We start from the raw sequence: 19165 nt of genomic DNA, 5'->3' as shown, positions 1-19165 counted from the left end.
ATCAGTATAATTGTTTTTAGAATTCCTTCTGTTTAAAGCATTTTAAAGGGATTCTAAGCCAACCATGGGTATATTTTGTCACAAATGATTTTGCTCAAGTGAGCTGATGGACAATAAATAGAACATATAATTTTTCTTTTTTTATTATTTCAAGACTAGAATATCACAAAACTGAGCATTCATATTGCTATTTGTATTTTAAGTAAATACAATCCCTGATGGGAGTTTTGTTGATACATGTCTCAAAATTAATTTGTCTAAATAAAATAGATATTGTTAATGGGACAGCAGTGAAAAATGGTAGGAATTATGACTTGAATTGTTTTTTTCCAATATTTTCTTTTTTCAAATAATTTCCTTTTCTGGTTACATTTGTGTTCCTGCTTAAGTGGCTGGCACTCTAGGTTGAGAATACTTTGTCCAAAGGGTACAGGTTTAAATCCTGGCATTACCAGTTTTTATTTGGTTTGGGACAAAGGTCAGTGATGTGACTATAGGTTGAGTCAGGACTGGCCCGACCTTGAAAGGTTACCTAGAGAAATCTAGGGTCAGCAAGCAGGAAGGGCTTGGAAAAGTATAAGATGACTGGTCCCTAGCTTCCTGGCTAAAGGACCACCTGGTTCTTTACTGGGCTTTTGACTTAGCTATAGATTCTTTCTTTTAATCCCATTAAATATAAGTACAAAGGAAAGAACGCCAGTAAGGTAGGCCCTCCTTTTCAATGAATTGTTGATGTACAGACAAGAGTGTAGGTCATAAGAAATGGCTTGTGAATATTTTGCAAGGTTTAAAAATTTGAGACAATTGCTCAGGTTGGCAACTGAGCACAAAAGTAAAATTTTGCAAATGGTTTTCTTTGTGACTGTTATATTTATGTATTATCAAGTATTTTAAAGTTAATCTTCACTGTTTTGTTTTAATTGCCATTGCCTTAGGAATTTAGTGTTAGCAGACAGGAGTCATTGCCTTAGGAATAATAGACAGGAGTTCTATGTTTCCTAGCTTCAATAAATTTATATGCAATTTTGAGACCAGGGGTTACAAAGTAGGTCAAAACTTGCAAATGGAATTGTGGTGTGACTAATTAATTTGTAAGAAATGTATATCAATTTAAAGATTAAAAAAAAACAATCATGTAGAAAACAAACAAGACAAATAAATAAAAGTATCCCTTTACAACCATTTAATGAAGTGTCACAAATGTAGGTCACCCTTAAGATTGAAATTAACAAAGCTTCAGTTATGAATCTGTTTTCTTTAAACAGGCTGAAGGGGCAAACCTCCAAGCTATGACAAATTCAATCTCACTTTTGGGCTCTTTCTTTTTCAATAGGAACTTTCTTTGGATTTTTCTTCCAACCAAGTAAAAACAGTAGGGACAGGATCAGGTGTAAGTGACCTCCCATTTAGCCTACATACCCAGGAGAAAATTATGCAACTCTATGCTAATAATTGGTAATTTTTTTTGTTGTTCATATATTTGACTTATAAAGTGAACATACCCCTTGATGCCTTGTTTTGTGTTCTCTTCAAACATAACAAGTGCTTCAATTGCAAGTTCAAATTTAAGTGCTTTTTGAGCTCTTGAAAATCTATTAGCTTAGGTCAAAAAGTGCTTAAGTTTGAACTAGCAATATAAGCAATTATTATACTTGTAAAGAACATACAAAAAGGCATCAAGTGATAAATTCACTTTATTTGTAAGTCAAAATGTAAACAAAACAAAATTACTCCCAACCTGCCTAATTTGCAAATATATAGCCCAAATTATATATTTTAGATGTATTCTGCCACCTTTTAGCCTAGTTGTTTTTCTTTTGCCACAGTTGCTTCAATTCTCAGGTACTAGGGTTGAGGGATAGATTTCCAGAATCAATAGGAAATATGTAATTTCAGCTTTAGATTTCTATATTAGGAGGGTTGTGGCTAAAGTAGAGCAGGGTTGCATATAGAACATGTTAGCTATAATTATTATGTAAATAATAAAGAGTCACCTTTTTTTAACAGGTTTTCTTCTATAGGCCTACAGTTCCTTCTCTTGGCTTTTACCACATAAGCACATGTTGTTTAACAATGACTTCTCAAGAGCTTAACTATGAACCCTTAGTAATATTGACAAGAAATGAGTAACAGAAAAAATGAAATTTAGGCTAAATGGGCAATCAGGAACTGGATACAGGCTAAATGGGGCCGAAAACAGGGCTGTATAATTGGAGTTCAAAGAACTCCAATTTTACAGTGAATTTTAAAAAATCACTGTATACAAGTTATTTTTTAGTGAAGTAAACACTTCCCTTGCTAATTTAGGACTTTAAATTGATTAGCCTACTGAAATTTTCCTATCCTATGCAATTGAAATATTTTCCCTTTTCAGAGCATTAAGACAATCTATCACAATAAGAAAAAATATCCAAAGCATCTTGAATGGAATGACTAAAAGAAGACATCTGAAAATCACAATCTGCAATCTAACAATTAAACTTCTGGCCACACAAATTGTATTCGGATAACCAGCTCTGAAATAATTGCTCAAGTAGCTTAGTAGCTTTATAAGATTTTTCTTAACCATTTTATTATCTACCTATCCCACCCAAACAGTAAAAGAAAAAACCCACCCACCTATACAAGAAAAAAGCCAGTTTTAACTAGGCTAATAACATAGTTTTTAAGTCTATTTTAGTGCAACCTGCCCAACAACATAAAATCAAACTCAATAACTCACCACACTGGTACACAAAAGTGGTGTCTTCATCTTGGATCCATCTGAAGACATTCCAATTCCAGAATTTGTATGAGGGTATACAGACTGCATACAGTCCTTTCACCCCTTTGACTTCAAGATGGCACTAGCAATCCTTCTTTTTCATCCTCTCTTCTCTTCTGCTTGGTTTGTGGGAAGTGCGAGTACTTGAGCTACCTGTCCCCAGCAGTTTAAGGCCAAGATGCCGGCCGGTACCAATACGGCTCTTCCTACTCACTCTCGCTCTCTTCTGCACAGCAGATCTTCATTAATAAATTAGCTCGTTTTCCATTGTCTTTTTCATAATTTGGATCATCACCCTATAGATCGGCCTTTCAGTATTAGGAGGTAGTTGAAAACTAATGATGGAGTCAAACATTTCTTCAATCTTTAGTTTTTTACAAATTATCTTAATCTTATTAGTTTCGGGTGCAAGTATATGGCAATCAAAAAATATGTGTTGGGGAGTTTCCTCTGTTGTTAAACACCACCTGCATAGTGAAGAATGATACAAATTCCATTGAAATCGGACAGAATTCAGAAGAAAATATCCTGATTTCAGTCTATAGTACCACACTGTGTCTTCTATAGAATGAAATGGGGAATTTCGAAATGGTAGACACTTTATTTGTCCATGGCGTTTCATAATATCTCGTAGGTTCCCCAATTTTGATTCTGGTTGGGAGTCAATATTTGCTGCTTCATTTGCTAGCCTATCAGCAGTCACGTTATGAATCAGTCCTTTATGACTAGGAATATGCTGGAAGCAAACAAAAATACCACATTTATTTAATCTTTGTAGATCATCTCTTATTAATTATAAATCTGAATCAGCAGCTTCATAATTTATTTTTCTTATTAATTGAATTGCAAAATTTGAATCTGTAAGGATTAACACATTCTTTGACGAAAGGTTTAGTCTGGCCGTAGTTTCAGTATAGCAAATAACTCTGCTGACAGAATTGAAGTGTGGGATGGAAGAGTTGCTGATATATTCAAGAAAATATGAGGAATACACACCCTTGCTCCTGCTCTTGATCCTTTTACTGAACCATCCGTGAAAGCTAGAATATGTTCAGGAAAGTGTGAGAATATCTTATTAGCAAAGAGTTGACAGACATACTGATCTGAATAATGTGACTTGTCTTTAGAAACTAATTGAAGATGACATTCAGGAGCCACCATTTCCCATGGTGGAGATTTTGGAAAAGGGTAACTATCCGCCTGTTCATTTTTCCAATTTGGGTAATCTTTTAGATACTGGCTAAAAGAAGATGTTAGGTGTTGGGGCTTAGCAGGATTTCCGAAAGTGGAGGGAAAAACTGCATGGATTTTGCTATATGTTTGTATTTTCGTGAAGTAGCAGTTTCTCTGCATAGTAGCCCTGTCTTTCAGAGCAGGTAGTCCAGAAAGTTCTTTGAGCTTAACCACTGCAGTATGTTTGTGGAGCCCCAAAGCAATTCTGATGGCTGAATTTTGGAGTGTTTCAAGGGTATTGAACAAAGTAACCGGAATATTTGTAAAAAATTGTATGCCATGTTCCAATTTAGATCGAATATACATTTTGTAAAAGTCAATAATCAACTTTGGTAAAGATCCCCATTTAGATCCTGCAAGTCATTTGAGGATGGTTAGCCGTTTTAAAATTGTCATTCTTAACATCATTAAATATGGTTGCCATTTTAAACGAGAATCAAGAATCATGCCCAGTAGCCGAACTGACGGCTCATAGACTATCTCACTCTCCTCTATCCTTAAGGGTTTCGGAAGGGTTACTTGTCGTTTATGGAACACAATTGCTTTTGTTTTTGGTATAGAAACGGGCAGTCCAAAAGCTTTAGAAAACAGGCACACATCATATATGTCTTCCTGAATGATGTTTTGGAGTAAAGTTATGTTCTTATGTCTGTTCCACACAAGGAGATCGTCAGCAAATTCTCCATGTTTTGACTGGCTTCTAAGTTTTAGTTCAGAAATATATAGTGTAAATAAAAGAGGGCTTATGACAGTTCCTTGTGGGAGACCATCTTCAAATTGTTTTCTTACAGACAGTATTTCATTAATCTGTACTTGAAAGGAACGATCACATAATAAATCCATTATAATTGAGATCGCCAGAGGTGGAAAATTTTTATTATGCATAATTTCTTGTAACTTTTTACGTTTTACATTCCCATATGCATCTGTCCAATCAGACAATACAGCAATACCAACTTCGCCCGCCTGTAAAGCATCTGTCATATCTGTTTCTATTCTAGTTATGTTGTCCATTGCACTATAACTCTTTCTAAAACCTGTCTGAGATTGGGGTATTATTTGATTTACCTCTGCAAACCATTCTAATCTCCATAAAATCATTCGCTAAAAATATTTTGCCCATTGTGGGGAGAACTGATATTGGTCTGTAAGATATAGGATCTTCTGGTGGTTTTTCAGGTTTGAGGATTGGGTAAATAAGTGCAATTTTCCAGGGGGTAGGAAATTTCCCTTCTCTCCATGCGTTGTTACATACTTCCAGGAGCTTAGCTCGAAAAATGTCAGGTTTTTCAATCAACCATTTGATGTGTATCTCATCATATCCTGGGGCTGAATTTAAGTTGCATCTTTCAATAGGTGTCTGTAACTCAGATAAAGAAAAGGGTAACATTAACGACTTATTATGTTGTGCTACAGAAGGGAGGACACATACAGGTGGATTTGGCAAAACAGTGTCTAGAGGTTTTTTCATGAATGTGTTTGCAAAAATATCAGTTTTTAGGAAATCAGAAGTTATTAGTTGACCCTGCTGTTTTATTTCATATTTGCGATCATCAAGTGTCATTCTCTTGCCGTTCATCTTGCTTACGTATTGGTGAATCTTAGATACTGCAGTTTGATGATCTATGTTAGTCATAAATTTTTCCCATGCCTCTCTTTTGGCCTGTAAACATGTTTTTTTTTACTTTTGCTGAGCTACGTTTATATTCAATTGCAGTGCTCATTGATGGATGTCTTTGAAATGCCTTTTTTGCTACGTTCTTAGCTTCCACTGCAGTAGAGTATAGTTCATTCCACCAATTTTTAATTCTCTTATTGCCAGTTGGAGTCCAAATGTTGGGGCTTGTTTTGGGAATTGCTTTGTGAGCAGCGTCCATCATAATTTTGTTAAGTATTTTTACTTTATCATCAATTTGGGAAAAATCTTCAAGTAAATTATAATTGGCTTTTTGCAGGATTTGCTTGAACATTGCCCAATTACTTGATAAACTTCCTTTTTCCAGGTTTAGTTTGGTGAGACATATTAGAGATTGTAGTCTTAATAGCGCAGTGGTCACTTTGTAGATCTATTACTCTACTTGTTGAAGCCTGGTCTACAACAGCAGCAGGATCTAGTTGAATATCAATGGTTGAAAATTTTTTATTGTTTATATTATAATATGTTGGCAAATTATATGGTGTTAGAACTGCTATATGATTATTTTCTAATAGTAATCTTTCAACATTTTTCCCAGCTCGGTTTGATTGTTCAATATCTTCCCAATGAGTGCTATGAGCATTTAGGTCACCAAAAATAAAGGAGTTGTGACCCTCTACTTCTGTTGATAAAATATTATATATATCAGTATCCCCCTTTGGGTTTTACATAGATTTGATTATTAAAGTGTCTCCTGAGCTTAAAGTGATTGATACTCCTACCACATCTATTCCATGGTCATGTTGCTTTAATGGTAATGGATAGTGAACTATTTCATCAGCTATAAAAATGAGCACTCCACCTCCTTTTCTGCCAGAATCTCTATCTTTTCGATAGCATTTTGTACCCTGGTATGGACACTTTTTCAGATTATTTAAATGTGTTTCTTGGAGACAAATTACATCCACTTTTTCTTTATTAATATACGAGCAAAATTCCATCATTTTTGTATTATTAAGTGAAAAAGCGTTCCACTGTAACACTATCAGTTTATCTATATCACTAACATTGTTAATTAGTTTGGGGGGTTGTTTTCTAATCATTGGGGAACTTGAATATTTTTGGCTGCAACAATAGCAATTAGTTCCTTAAATTTATCTGTAACTTCTTTCAGCAATGACTCTGGAAAGTGCTTTTCTAGTGTTTTCTCACATAGTTCACTTTTCATTTGTGTGTCATAATTTGATGATCGAATAAGCTCCTGGGTAATAATAAATTTTGTCAAGTTTCTTAGTTGATTACCAACTAAGATTGTGGATGTTGGAGGCTCGATAATGCTTCTTTGAGGTCCATTACCCCTAATAGATAAGAATGTAGGTCTTTTGGGTTGAGAGGGAGATACACCTGCAGGAATTATTCCTACTTTGTGGTCAAGTCTGGCGAAAGAAAGGCTAGCTATACTTATGAGTTGCTCACTAGTTGATAAGGAGTAGGTCTCATAGAAGTTGGTAGCAGGAATTTTTTTCACGCCTGCTGTGGTTGTCTTCTCAGCTCTTGGACTGGAGTTGGTCTCCTGGAAGGTCTATTGACAAAGTTTATATGAGGCTGACTAGGTTCTTTCCTCATAGCATTAGCAATTATGGGTACTGGTATTCTTTTCTCCTGTGCTATTTTTACAATCTGACTTCTTTGTTTGTATTTAGCACAAACATTTCTGTCATCAGAAAGATGTGAACCTCCACAGTTAATACATTTTGTTGGGTTATGGCAGTTGCTTTCAGAGTGACCCCTTGATGTACAGTTTTTACAAAAAACAGCAGTGGCAAATGGACAGAATTTTTGTGTGTGCCCTAGTTTCAAGCAGTGTTTGCATTGTATAGGTTTTTCATCATAGAATCTAAAGGCAACTCTTCCACCAAACAAGAATAACTTTTCTGGTGAATAGTCTCCTTCAAATGCACATACTCCATGATTAGCTGTAATTGAAACTTCTGCCTTCTTTCCGAGTTAACTTGAGACGAACGTACAAGATGTAAAAGTTGTTAAAAGTCAACTTTTCAGTCAACTTTTACAAATCGAACGCTAGAAGTTAACTCAGAATCGCAAATAAAACGTCGGAATGCTGGTTTCAGTCAACTTGAAAAGTGAATCAAACGCAACTTATGAGATGCACATGACGTCAGAGGCTAGCCGGACCCTTGAACCCTGAGTTGCGTTCGAATCACATTCCAAGTTGACTGAAACCAGCATTCTGACGTTTTATTTGTGATTCCGAGTTAACTTTTAGCGTTCGATTTGTAAAAGTTGACTGAAAGTTAATGAAAAGTTGACTTTTAACAACTTTTACATTTTGTACGTTCGTCTCAAGTTAACTCGGAAAGAGGGCAAAAATTTCAATTATAGGTAATCATGGAGTATGTGTTCAGATGGATCCAGGATGAAGGCACCACTTTTGTGTACCAGTATGGTGAGTTATTGAGCCAGATTTTTCTTGTTGGGTAGGTTGCACTAAAAAAGACTTAAAAACTATGTTATTACCCTAGTTAAAACTGGCTTTTTTCTTGTGTGGGTGGGTGGGTTTTTTCTTTTACTGGGTGGGGGGATAGGTAGATAATAAAATGGTTAAGAAAAAACTTATAAAGTTATTGCAATATTAGTTAAAGTTACTGCAAAGCTGCTTGAGCAATTATTTCAGATCTGGGTATCCTAATACAATTTGTGTGGCCAGAAGTTTAATTGTTAGATTGCAAATTGTGATTTTCATTTGTCTTCTTTTAGTCATTCCATTCAAGATGCCTTGGATATTTTTTTTTATTGTGATGGATTGTCTTAATGCTCTGAAAAGGTAAAATATTTCAATTGCATAGGATAGGTAAATTCCAGTAGGCTAATCAATTTAAAGTCCTAAATTAGCAAGGGAAGCATTTAGTTCACTAAAAAATCACTTATATACATTGATTTTTTAAAATCACTGTGTAATTGGAGTTCTTTGAACTCCAATTATACAGCCCTGTTTTTGGCCCCCTTTAGCCTGTATCCAGTTCCTGATTGCCATTTAGTCCAAATTGCATTTTTTCTGTTACTCATTTCTTGTCAATATTGCTAAGGGGTCATACTTAAGCACTAGAGAAGTATGCAGCTCTGCTTTACTTTAGCACCAACCCTCCTAATATGGAAATCTAAGGCTGAAATTGCATATTTCCTATTGATTCTGCCAATCTATACCTCAACCATAGTACCTGATAATTGAAGCAACTGTGGCAAAACAAGAACTGGAAAAATAAGTAGGCTAAAAGGTGGCAAAATACATTTAAAATATATAATTTGGGCTATATATTAGCAAATTAGGCAGGTCGGGAGTAAATTTTTTGTTTTTTTCATATTTTGACTTAAAACTAAAGTGAACATACTACTTGATGCCTTTTTGTATGTTCTTTACAGATATAATTGATATAATTGCTTATGTATATATATATATAATATAATAATATAAGATATATAATTGATATAATATACAGATATAATTGCTTATGGGTGTGTTCCAGCTGATGGTTTTTCAGTAACTGCAGCTACTGCATGGTAACTGCCCATTTTTAACTGCAGTAGAGCCAGTGGGAACGGCACAGTAACCTGACTAGCAGTAGCATCATTTTCAAATTAAATACATGTGTTCAAATTTAAGGGATAGTTTAATGCTGATTAGTATAATTTTTTTTAATTCCTACTGTTTCAGAGCATTTAGAGAGGTTCTAAGCCAACCATGGGCATTTGGCTGTCACAAATGATTTTGCTCAAATGAGTTGGTGAAAAATAAATAGAAAATATAAATTTTCTCTTTTTTTTATTATTTCAAGACTAGAATATCACAAAGCTGAGCATTCACATAGCTTGATTGTATTTTAAGCAAATACAATCCCTGATGGAGTTTTGTTGATACCTGTCTTAAATTGATTTGTCTAAATAAAATGGGCCTATAGCATTTATAGGACAGTAGTGGGGCAACTATAGCAATTTTTTTTCAATTTTTTATTTTTTTTTCAAATAATTATTGTTCTCTGGTCAAATTTGTGTTCCTTGCTAAGTGGTAGGCGCTTTGGGTTGGAACGCTTTGTCCAAGGTGTATAGGTTTAATTCCTGGCATTGCCAGTTTATTTGGTTTTGGATAGGGGTTGGTGATATGACTAACCTCAGCTAGAATTGGCCCAACTTTAAATGAGTACAGATGGAAATCTAGGGACAGTAAGGAGGAAGGGCATGCAAGAGCATAGGCTGGCTGGTCCTTAGCTTCCTATTGCACTACCTGGCTAAAGGACCACCAGGTCCTTTACTGGCCTACTGACTTAGCCATAGAAACTTTCTTTCAAACCCATTAAATATAAGTAGAAATGAAAAATACCAGTGTGATGGTCCTTCCATTTCCCTGAAATGTGGATGTATGGACAAATTTGTGGGTCATGAGAGATATCTTGTGAATGTAATGGGGGTGAATGTTCTGCAAGATTTAAAAATTTATGACAGTTGCTCAGGTTGGCAACTGAACACAGAAGTATAATTTTGTTATTTGTTTTTCTTTGTGACTATTATGCTTATTTAATGTCAAGTATTATAAAGTTAATCTCCTTTATTTTGTTTTTAATTGCCATGGCCCTAGGGCTTAAATACAATAAAACCTACTTATATCCATTGATTTTCTTTAAATAGATAGGAGTTCTGTGTGTCCTAGCTTCAGTAAATTTAAATGTAATTGTGAGACCAGGGATTACAAAGTAGGTGAAAACTTGCAAATGGACCTCTGGTATCAATAAAAATTTGTAAGAAATGGATATCAATTTGAAGATTAAAAAAAAAAACTGTTAGAAAACAAAGAAGACTAATGAATAAACAAAAGTGTTCCTTTACAACCATTTAATGAATTGTCACAAATATTGGTCACCCTTAAGATTGAAATGAACAAAGCTTCAATTATGAATCCATTTTCCTTTAAACAGACTGAAGGGGCAAACCTCCAAGCTTTGACAAATTCAATCTCACTTTTGGGCAATCTCACCTTTCCTTTTCAAAGGAAACTTTCTTTGGATGTTTCCAATCCAACTAAAAACTACAGGGACAGCATCAGGTACAAGTGATCTTCTACTTAGCCTACATACCAAAGGGAAAAGCATGCATCTCTATACTATAATTTACCTCCAACCTGCCTAATGTGCAAATATATAGCCAAAATTATGTAGTTCCAATGTATTCTGTCACCTGTTACCTTTCCTGCCATTCTTGCTTTGTTGCAATTGCTTCAATTAACAGGGAGTTAAAGGTTGAGGGATAGATTGGCAGAATCAACAGGTAACATGTAACTTCAGCTATATATTTCTATATTAGGAGGGTTGGGGGTAAAGTAGAGCAGGACTGCATGTAAAATTATGTAAGCTATAATTATTGTGCAATTATAAAAATCGGTTTTCTTAACATATTTTTCTCTAGGCCTACAGGTCCTTTCTTTGGTTTATGCCACATCAAACATTGTATTCCCAGAGAAAAATAAGTAGCAACAAGCTATATATATACAAGCACATATTATTTATCAATGAGGACTCTAGTGCTTATCTGTGACCCCTCAGTAATATTGACAAGAAATGAGCAACAGACAAAATGAAATTTAAATGGCTATCAGAAACTGGATACAGGCTTAAGGGGGGTAAAAAAAAACAGGGCTGTATAATTGAAGTTCAAAAATAGGTGGTGAGTTTTTAGTGGAATAAATACTTCCCTAGCAAATTTCAACTATAGGTCATGAAAGGAGATTAATGTGAAGCTTGATCATTTTTAAACAATAATATGCACATAAAGAAAGAAAGTATAGCCTAGAGGGTTGTATACTCAACCATGCAGCTTGCCAAGACAATTTTAAGCTCCCATTATAAACTATGCACTCATAGCAGCAAATAGCAGCTACATCAGGCTAAAGGACCAATTACTACAACTTATCTTGAGGTTTTTGTGCAAGTCAACATGGGATTTGTGTTTTATTTTGGTGAGAATAGAAAAAGCATAAAAGGCGTTTCTGACTTAAATTCCATACTTTACTCATTGTCAGACCTTTTGCCACTGTTGAAGAAGCAGTAAGCAAATTCAAGTGTTTTGGCTCCCTAGGTAGGCTAGTTTGCTTTATACAGGCATTTTAGCTAATATCTTACCTCATAATGGCAATTTTAAAAAGCATTTTTTTTGCTCCTGTATAATTAGAGCATATCTAAAATTTGAAGGATGTTTTTTACCAGACAGATAAAAGGTAAAATTCTAGTTGAGTTACTTCCTGCTATCTCAGAAAGAAGTTCGGTTAGGAAAATGAAACTTTCAGGGATGGGTCTATAGGCTAAAGTATATCCTGGGAAGGTATTTTAAAGTACCCACCTCCACTTCTTCTCCCTCTAGAGAGCCCTAAAATTTGACTCCATGACAGGTCTGTACCTATTGAAATTTTGACAAAACAACATTTTACCTTAATTTTCAGGTACCATTTGCTTTTTCTCTGCCTTTAGTTCTGAAAATTCAATTCCTTTTATTTGAGTAGAATTCTGAGCCATATCAACATTTTTTTTTTTTCAAAATTTAGGAAATGTTTTTTCATATCTTTAAAACCTATAAATTGGGATTGAGCAAAGTTGTTAAGCTGAGAACAACTTTGTTGTACTTCATTTCAGCAGAAGATTTATTTTGTAAGGTTTCACTTTTATAACACAGATAGCCTATTTTTGAAGGTCATCAAGGGTCAGGGCCCTCTAGAGCAAGAATGAGTAGAGATATGTACTTTGAAATACCTTCCCAGGACATACTTTAGCCTGTAGACCCATTCCTTAAAGTTTCATTTTCCTAACCTATCCCCTTTCAGTGATATTTCAGAGAAAATTTCAGTGATATTTATATCACTCACATATTTCTCATATTTTATATCACTTTATATTTCAGTGATATTTTTCAGAGAAAAATAATTCAAATTTTTTCTCAAAAGAAGCTTGATTTTTAAAAATAAATGTATGTTTAACAGAAAGCAACTGACATCATATGAAATCCAATAAAAAAAAATTCATGGAGAATAAATAATATCTGCCAAATATTTAACCTATAGTGAGGTGGCATAAAAGATTATTTCTAAATTTAGAAAACCCAGTGTTATGGCAACAACAGTATGGCAAATCAACAGGAATTGTCTTTTCACAACTAAAGCCACAGAAAAAGAAACTGATAACCCAAAATTTCAGGACCATTTAGAGGGAAAAGAAATGGAGGCAGGTACTTCAAAATACTTTCCTGGGACATACTTCAGCCTACAGACACATCCCTGAAAGTTTCATTTTCCTAACCTAACCTCTTTCAAAGATAGTCAAAAGTAGCCAAAGTAAAATTTTGCCCCTACTTTATGTTAAAAATCCAGTTAAACAACAATCTCAATGAATACAGACTATATAACTAGGGAAAAGGGTAAAATTGGTGCAAACAGTATTACTGGCTTTCATATAAAGTGAATATACCACTTGATGCCTGTTTTAATGCTGTTTACATATATAATAATTGCTTTTACTGCAAATTCAGATTTAAACATTTTTTGGCCTCTTAAAAATGACCTAAATATGGGGTATAAAAAATCTGTAATAGATTAGAAACAAATTTGGGCTATATATTTGCACATCAGGGGGGGGGGTGGGGGTAAAGCATAGCATATATTAAATAAGTAACTAACCTTTGCTGTATTTTTTTTATGTGTTTGTGCACATTGAATTTTAATGAGAAGAGAAATCACCAGTGCAACAGCACAAACATAAAAAAAATACACCAATGGTTAGTTTACATATTTAATATATGCTATGCTTTACCCCCACCCCCTGATGTACAAATATATAGCCCAAATTTGTTTCTAAGCTATTACAGATTTGTAATAACCCCACATATAGGTCATTTTTAAGAGGTCAAAAAGTGCTTAAATCTGAATTTGTGGTAGAAGCAATTATTATATTTGTAAAGAGGATAAAAAAGGGCATGGAGTGGTATATTCACTTTATTTGAAAGCCAGTAATACTGTTTGCACCAATTTTACTGGGAAAAGAAGCCAATAATTTTTAGTTTTTAACTAACCTATAGGCTAATATAAAGTTACAAACCAACCTATAATTTTTAGTTTTTTCAACTAAAAATTATAGGTTGGTTTAGAAACTAGGCCTGTTAGATTTGGTAATATTAGAATAACTCACCAATGTGACAGCTGCCTTCCTGAGAATCAACGTTTTTAACAACATAAAAATTTTCTTCTCATTCCTTATTAAGCTTAGCCTATGCAAGATAGGCCTAGAACACCAAAAACCCTTTAAATCCTAAGGAATATGCATAAGATTACTTACAGGTCACTGAAAAGCTAAGATTATTTCCACTAGGCCTATTAACAATTTCCTTGTCTTTTCTTTAGAGTAAACGATTTCATATTTCTAAATTTTTTGCCATTGAAGCGTTCGATTCGCAATTCTGTGTTGACTTTCTAGGTCAACTTTTTACTAAATAAAACGGCAGCAGAGAAAAAAGTCAACTTTTAAGTTGACTTTTTCGAATCGATTCGAACGCAACTCTGGAGACTACTTGTCCGTGGACTCACACTTGCTAACCCCCAATAAAAAAGATTGCTCAGGATAAGTGACGTCAAACTTGTATATTTTTTAAAATAAATTAACATGTGAAATTGTTTACCCTAAGACAGGTCAGCTATGGTGTAATCAAGCAAATAGCACTAGATTACACAAAGGAAGAACTGATAACAGACCTCAGGGCAGAAACTAATATTGAGATTAAGGAACTAAAGAGGTTGAAAAGATACAATCGAGAGACCAAAAAATTAGAGGATAGCCTGAGTGTTTGTGTTGCATTTGAGAGCAACTCTCTACCTCAGAGCATTTGGCTTTATGGAAGAAGAAGGAATATTGAGAGGTACAACCGACCAATAATACAGTGCTTTAAGTGTCAAAAGTATGGCCATACTGAAGAAAAATGTAGATCACCACATGCGGTGTGCTTGAGATGTGCAAATAAACATGCTTCTAAAGAATGTCCCTTAAAATTAGAAACAAAAGAGTCTGGAAAATACAAAAAGTATGTCTGTGCTAACTGTGGGAAAAACCATTCAACAACATCTGGTAGCTGCCCAGCCCGCCAACAAAACCGTGAAATCATAAAAATTTCAGTTGCCCAAAATTTACCAATGAACAGAGCAGCCAAGGCATACCAAAGTTATGCAGATGCACTGAATAAGAAGACTGTGAAAGAGCAAGCCCTCCTCGAACCTAAAAAGACCCTTCAACAGCTAGTGTTATTTGTATCCAAAGTGCCAGAAGTGATAGAAATCAAGGAATTAGAAATGAAAGATAGGATTGTGAAGTTATGTCATCTTATGCACTCACTGTTCAAAGTTGATATCAATGTTGAAGAAGTTTGGAATCTAGCAAATAAATCAGAATGAAAGTGCTGTCTTTTAACATCCAATCTATTCTGAAAGGGAAAAAGGATTTACTAGATTGCTATTTAGAAAAAGAAAAAATTGATGTTGGGTGCTTTCAAGAAACATGGCTACAGCCCCAGCATTCATGTAGACTTAGAAATTATGAAGTAATAAGAAAAGATAGAGCAGGACAGTCAAGAGGAGGAATATTGATTTGTATTAAAAAGCCTTTAATGTTTCAAAAACTAGATATTGAAGAAATCGCAAGTTCTAAAATTGAGATGGTAGCTTGCCGAGTATTCCTGGGGAAGAAGGATACAGTAGTTATTGTTAATGTATATAACCCTGATGGAAATGAACCACAAACAGAGGACATATTTAATAAAGTGAAAAAAGAGATTAAAGATAAAGAGCCTTTTATAATTACTGGTGACTTTAATGCCCATTCAGATGCCTGGTGTTTATGTGGATCTCATAATCGTAGTGGTATAGGTATCCTAAATGCTCTGGATAAAAATGATGATATTGGCCTAGTGACCCCACTTGGACTCCAAACAAGAAGAAATCCAATTACAGGAGTATAGTCTACCATTGATCTGGCATTCTCAGCAGTAGCAATAATCAATCAACTAAATATTAGCTTAACTTCTGAACCAACTTTAACCAGTGATCATGAGCCAATGATAATTGAATATAAAGAATCTGTACCTAGAAATCAAACCCCACCAACACACCCTACCTTTAAATTGAAGAAAGTTAACTGGAATTACTTCCAGGAAGAACTTACAAATATAAGTCTTGAAGAAGAACTGGCTGCAGTAACAACTACAGAAAAGAAAATTGAGAGATTACAGGATCTACTGCTGGAAGTGGCTAAGAAGACTATCCCTTTCAAGACACTGGGCAACAAGACTAGAAATGAACCAGTATGGTGGAATAAAGTGTGCAGCCTAAGCAAAAAGAAACTCAACCTAGCTTCTAACAAATACAACAGGATTCTGACAATCGAAAATTATAGAAATAAAATATTGGCTCAGGCAGAATTTAGAAAAACAATAAAAGAAGCTAAAGAAGAATCTTGGAAGCAATTTGTTGAGAATCTCAGCTTCAGAGATCCATTTGGAAAAGTGTACAGCTTCATTAGAAAGATGAATAGGAGAGAATTTTACAATCATCCACAGGGGCCAACAACCTTCCAAGGACAAGTGATTGCTGATAGCAAAACAAAAGCTGAAGCAGGAGCAAATCATCTCCGCCAGACAATAGGTAAGAAAGATCCATTTGAAGGAACCAGTCTATCCTCAACAACTTTCATTAAAGCAAGAAAACTTTCGATAGAACAATCAAAATCAAATTACAATAAACCCTTCTCAAAAGCAGAATTTGAATTTGTCATAAAGAAACTACCAGAAACTTCTCCCGGCTGTGACAACATACACCCAGTTTTCTACAACTTATCAACAAGTTGTGGCAGGAGGGCAATTTCCCTACAATTTGGAAGAACGGCATGGCTATCATGATCCCAAAACCAAATAAACCAAACAAAGTAGAAAACCATCGTTTTGTAACTCTCCTTCCAGTTGGAGGTAAGATATATGAAAGACTAGTAAAGGAAAGGCTGAGATTTGCCACAGAGGAAGCTAACCTGCTGCAGGATATACAGACAGGTTTTCGCAGGGAAAGAAATACAGTGGATAACCTGATCAGAATGCAGAGAGACATGATCCATGCACTCAATAATGGTAAAGTGATGATTGCAGTGTTCTTGGATGTTAAAGGAGCTTTTGATAATCTGGTTCACAGACAGATACTAGAAGGTCTGTCTAAAGCAAAAATTAATGGAAATCTGATGAAATTTACACTGAGTTACCTGTCAGATAGGAAAATTGTTGTGACCGTAGGACAAGAAAGATCAGAAGAAATAGGGGTGGAAAGAGGTGTTCCACAAGGTAGTGTTCTTGGGCCAGACTATTATAATGTTGGAGAATTTGATATCCCCCTAGAAGACAATAACTGCAAAGGAGGAATCTTTGCAGATGATAATAATATTTGGACAGTCCAAAACACAGTAGAAGAAGCAGAAAAAGCAGTCCAAGAAACATTGGCTCAAATAGAGTTATGGTCCCTAGGAATAGATCTTGATTTTGAACCCTCCAAAGCTAAAGTTATGTTGTTCACATCCAAGAGGAATATTAGGCCTCCCCAACTTACTTTATTTGGAGAGGAACTGCTAGTAACCAATTGTCATAAAGTCCTTGGAATATACATTGATGATAAACTTCAATTCAGCCAACATATCAAATATCTAAAAGATTCCTGTGCAAAGCGACTGAACTTGATGAAGATGCTTTCGTGTGGGAAGCATGGTGTCAACATAGTTACAGCAAGACAATTCTATATCAAATACATTAGACCTAAAATTGACTATGGGAGTTTGATATACAGCATTGCCCCAGAATCCACTCTCAGAAAACTTGATTCAATACAGAATACTGCTCTAAGATTAGCATTTGGAGCTCACAAGAGTACCCCAATTCCTTTTCTCCTGAGTGAGTCTGGTGTGGAGACACTCAACACAAATAGGGAAAAAATGCTTATAATGTACATGAACCATCTATGGAAAACAGATCTCAATCACCCAGTTAAGAAACTGATAATTAAACCTGGACTGACCCACACTAGAAATCACCTTAGGAAAAGGAAGCGTCTGAATCCTTTTGAAAAATTTGAAGAACTACTTACTCAGGAAGGTATAGAAGTACCTATTACCCAAATGCTACGTTATGAAAAACCACCGAAAATTCCCCCTTGGGATTGGGTTGAGATTGAGTGCGAGATTGACTACATGGAAAAAACAGGAAACAACCCCCTATTAATGAAACAAAAATTCCTCTCAGTATTGAATTGCAAGTATGAAGAATATGTGAAAATATATACAGATGGTTCAAAAACAAATGGATTAGGAGTGGGCTGCTCAATAGTGGTTCCCGAATTCAATACAGAGATAACAAAGCCACTTAGCAAAGAATCAACTGTTTTTGAGGCAGAAATAAAAGCAATTGAAAGTGCACTAGAATGGGTAATTGAAAAAATTAGTGAAAGTGATCAAAACCAAAATAAGTTCCTCATATGCAGCGACTCAAAATCAGCCCTCCAGTCCCTTAAGAATTTTCCAAATAAACCAAAGGATGAGGTCCATAAGTGTTATAGCTCTATTCTGAAGATTTGCGAGAAAGGAGTAACAATACAATTTTTGTGGTGTCCAGCCCATGTGGGGGTGGTGGGTAATGAAAGAGCTGATAAATATGCCAAAAAGGCAGCACAAAAGTTGCTTCATACACCTCCTACAGAACCATATAAACAGGTTAGAGAGATGGTTAAAAGTATTTACCAAAAACATTTTGAGGAAATGAGGGATGATAGTAGTAATATAGCTCTTACCCAGAAAAAGAAACCTGGTTTTGATTTGAAAAATTACAGTAGATTGAAAAGAAAATATGGTTGCTTAATGTTCCGTTTTCGGTCAACCCATGTAGGCATTAAGCATAGGCTGTTTATCATAGGCAAAGCTAATAGTCCTCAGTGTGATTATTGTAGCGAGATAGAGAGTATTTTCCATTATGTTGTTGATTGTAAAGAATATGAAAATTTAAGAAAAGAAATGAGAATGTTGTGTAAAGAGGAAAATCTAGGAGAGCTTTCAGTGGGGCTTGCATTAGGAATTGTGATTGATGACGAATCTTTGAAGTATAGGATGATAGACTTGTTTATTAAGTTTATTTGTGAAAGTGGTAGAGAAAAGGATTTTATCTGATTCTGATACTATTGTAAATGCTATATTGACAGTGATGTAATAGGGATTGATTTGTATGTGGACTCCATTTGACTGAGTGTTTTAATATTGATCTAGGCACTTGATGAGTGATTTAAAAAAAAAAAAAAAAAAAAAAAAAAAAAAAAAAAAAAAAAAAAAAAGCCTGCTATAGAGGAAGATTATTTGTTCTTTTTAGTTTGAAGCTGAGATGAAATAATAATTGCTGTATTGAAAGTAGCTGTAGCT

General features: G+C 34.8%; 1 protein-coding gene across 1 annotated transcript; it reads left to right on the top strand.

The window, feature by feature from the left end:
* Positions 1-16621: 16621 nt before the first annotated feature.
* LOC136034254 (uncharacterized) lies at positions 16622-18919 on the top strand. Its single transcript, XM_065715394.1, has one exon. It carries the CDS (start codon positions 16622-16624, stop codon positions 18917-18919), a length of 2298 nt encoding a protein of 765 aa, XP_065571466.1.
* The last annotated feature ends 246 nt before the right edge of the window (positions 18920-19165 follow it).

Source organism: Artemia franciscana, chromosome 13 (assembly GCF_032884065.1).
Source record: "Artemia franciscana chromosome 13, ASM3288406v1, whole genome shotgun sequence".
Classification (NCBI taxonomy): domain Eukaryota; kingdom Metazoa; phylum Arthropoda; class Branchiopoda; order Anostraca; family Artemiidae; genus Artemia; species Artemia franciscana.
This window is presented reverse-complemented; position numbering and strand designations above follow the sequence as displayed.

What these genes read in the sequence shown, in the direction of transcription:
- LOC136034254 (XM_065715394.1), top strand. Translation starts at nt 16,622, where the DNA reads ATGATCCCAAAACCAAATAAACCAAACAAAGTAGAAAACCATCGTTTT.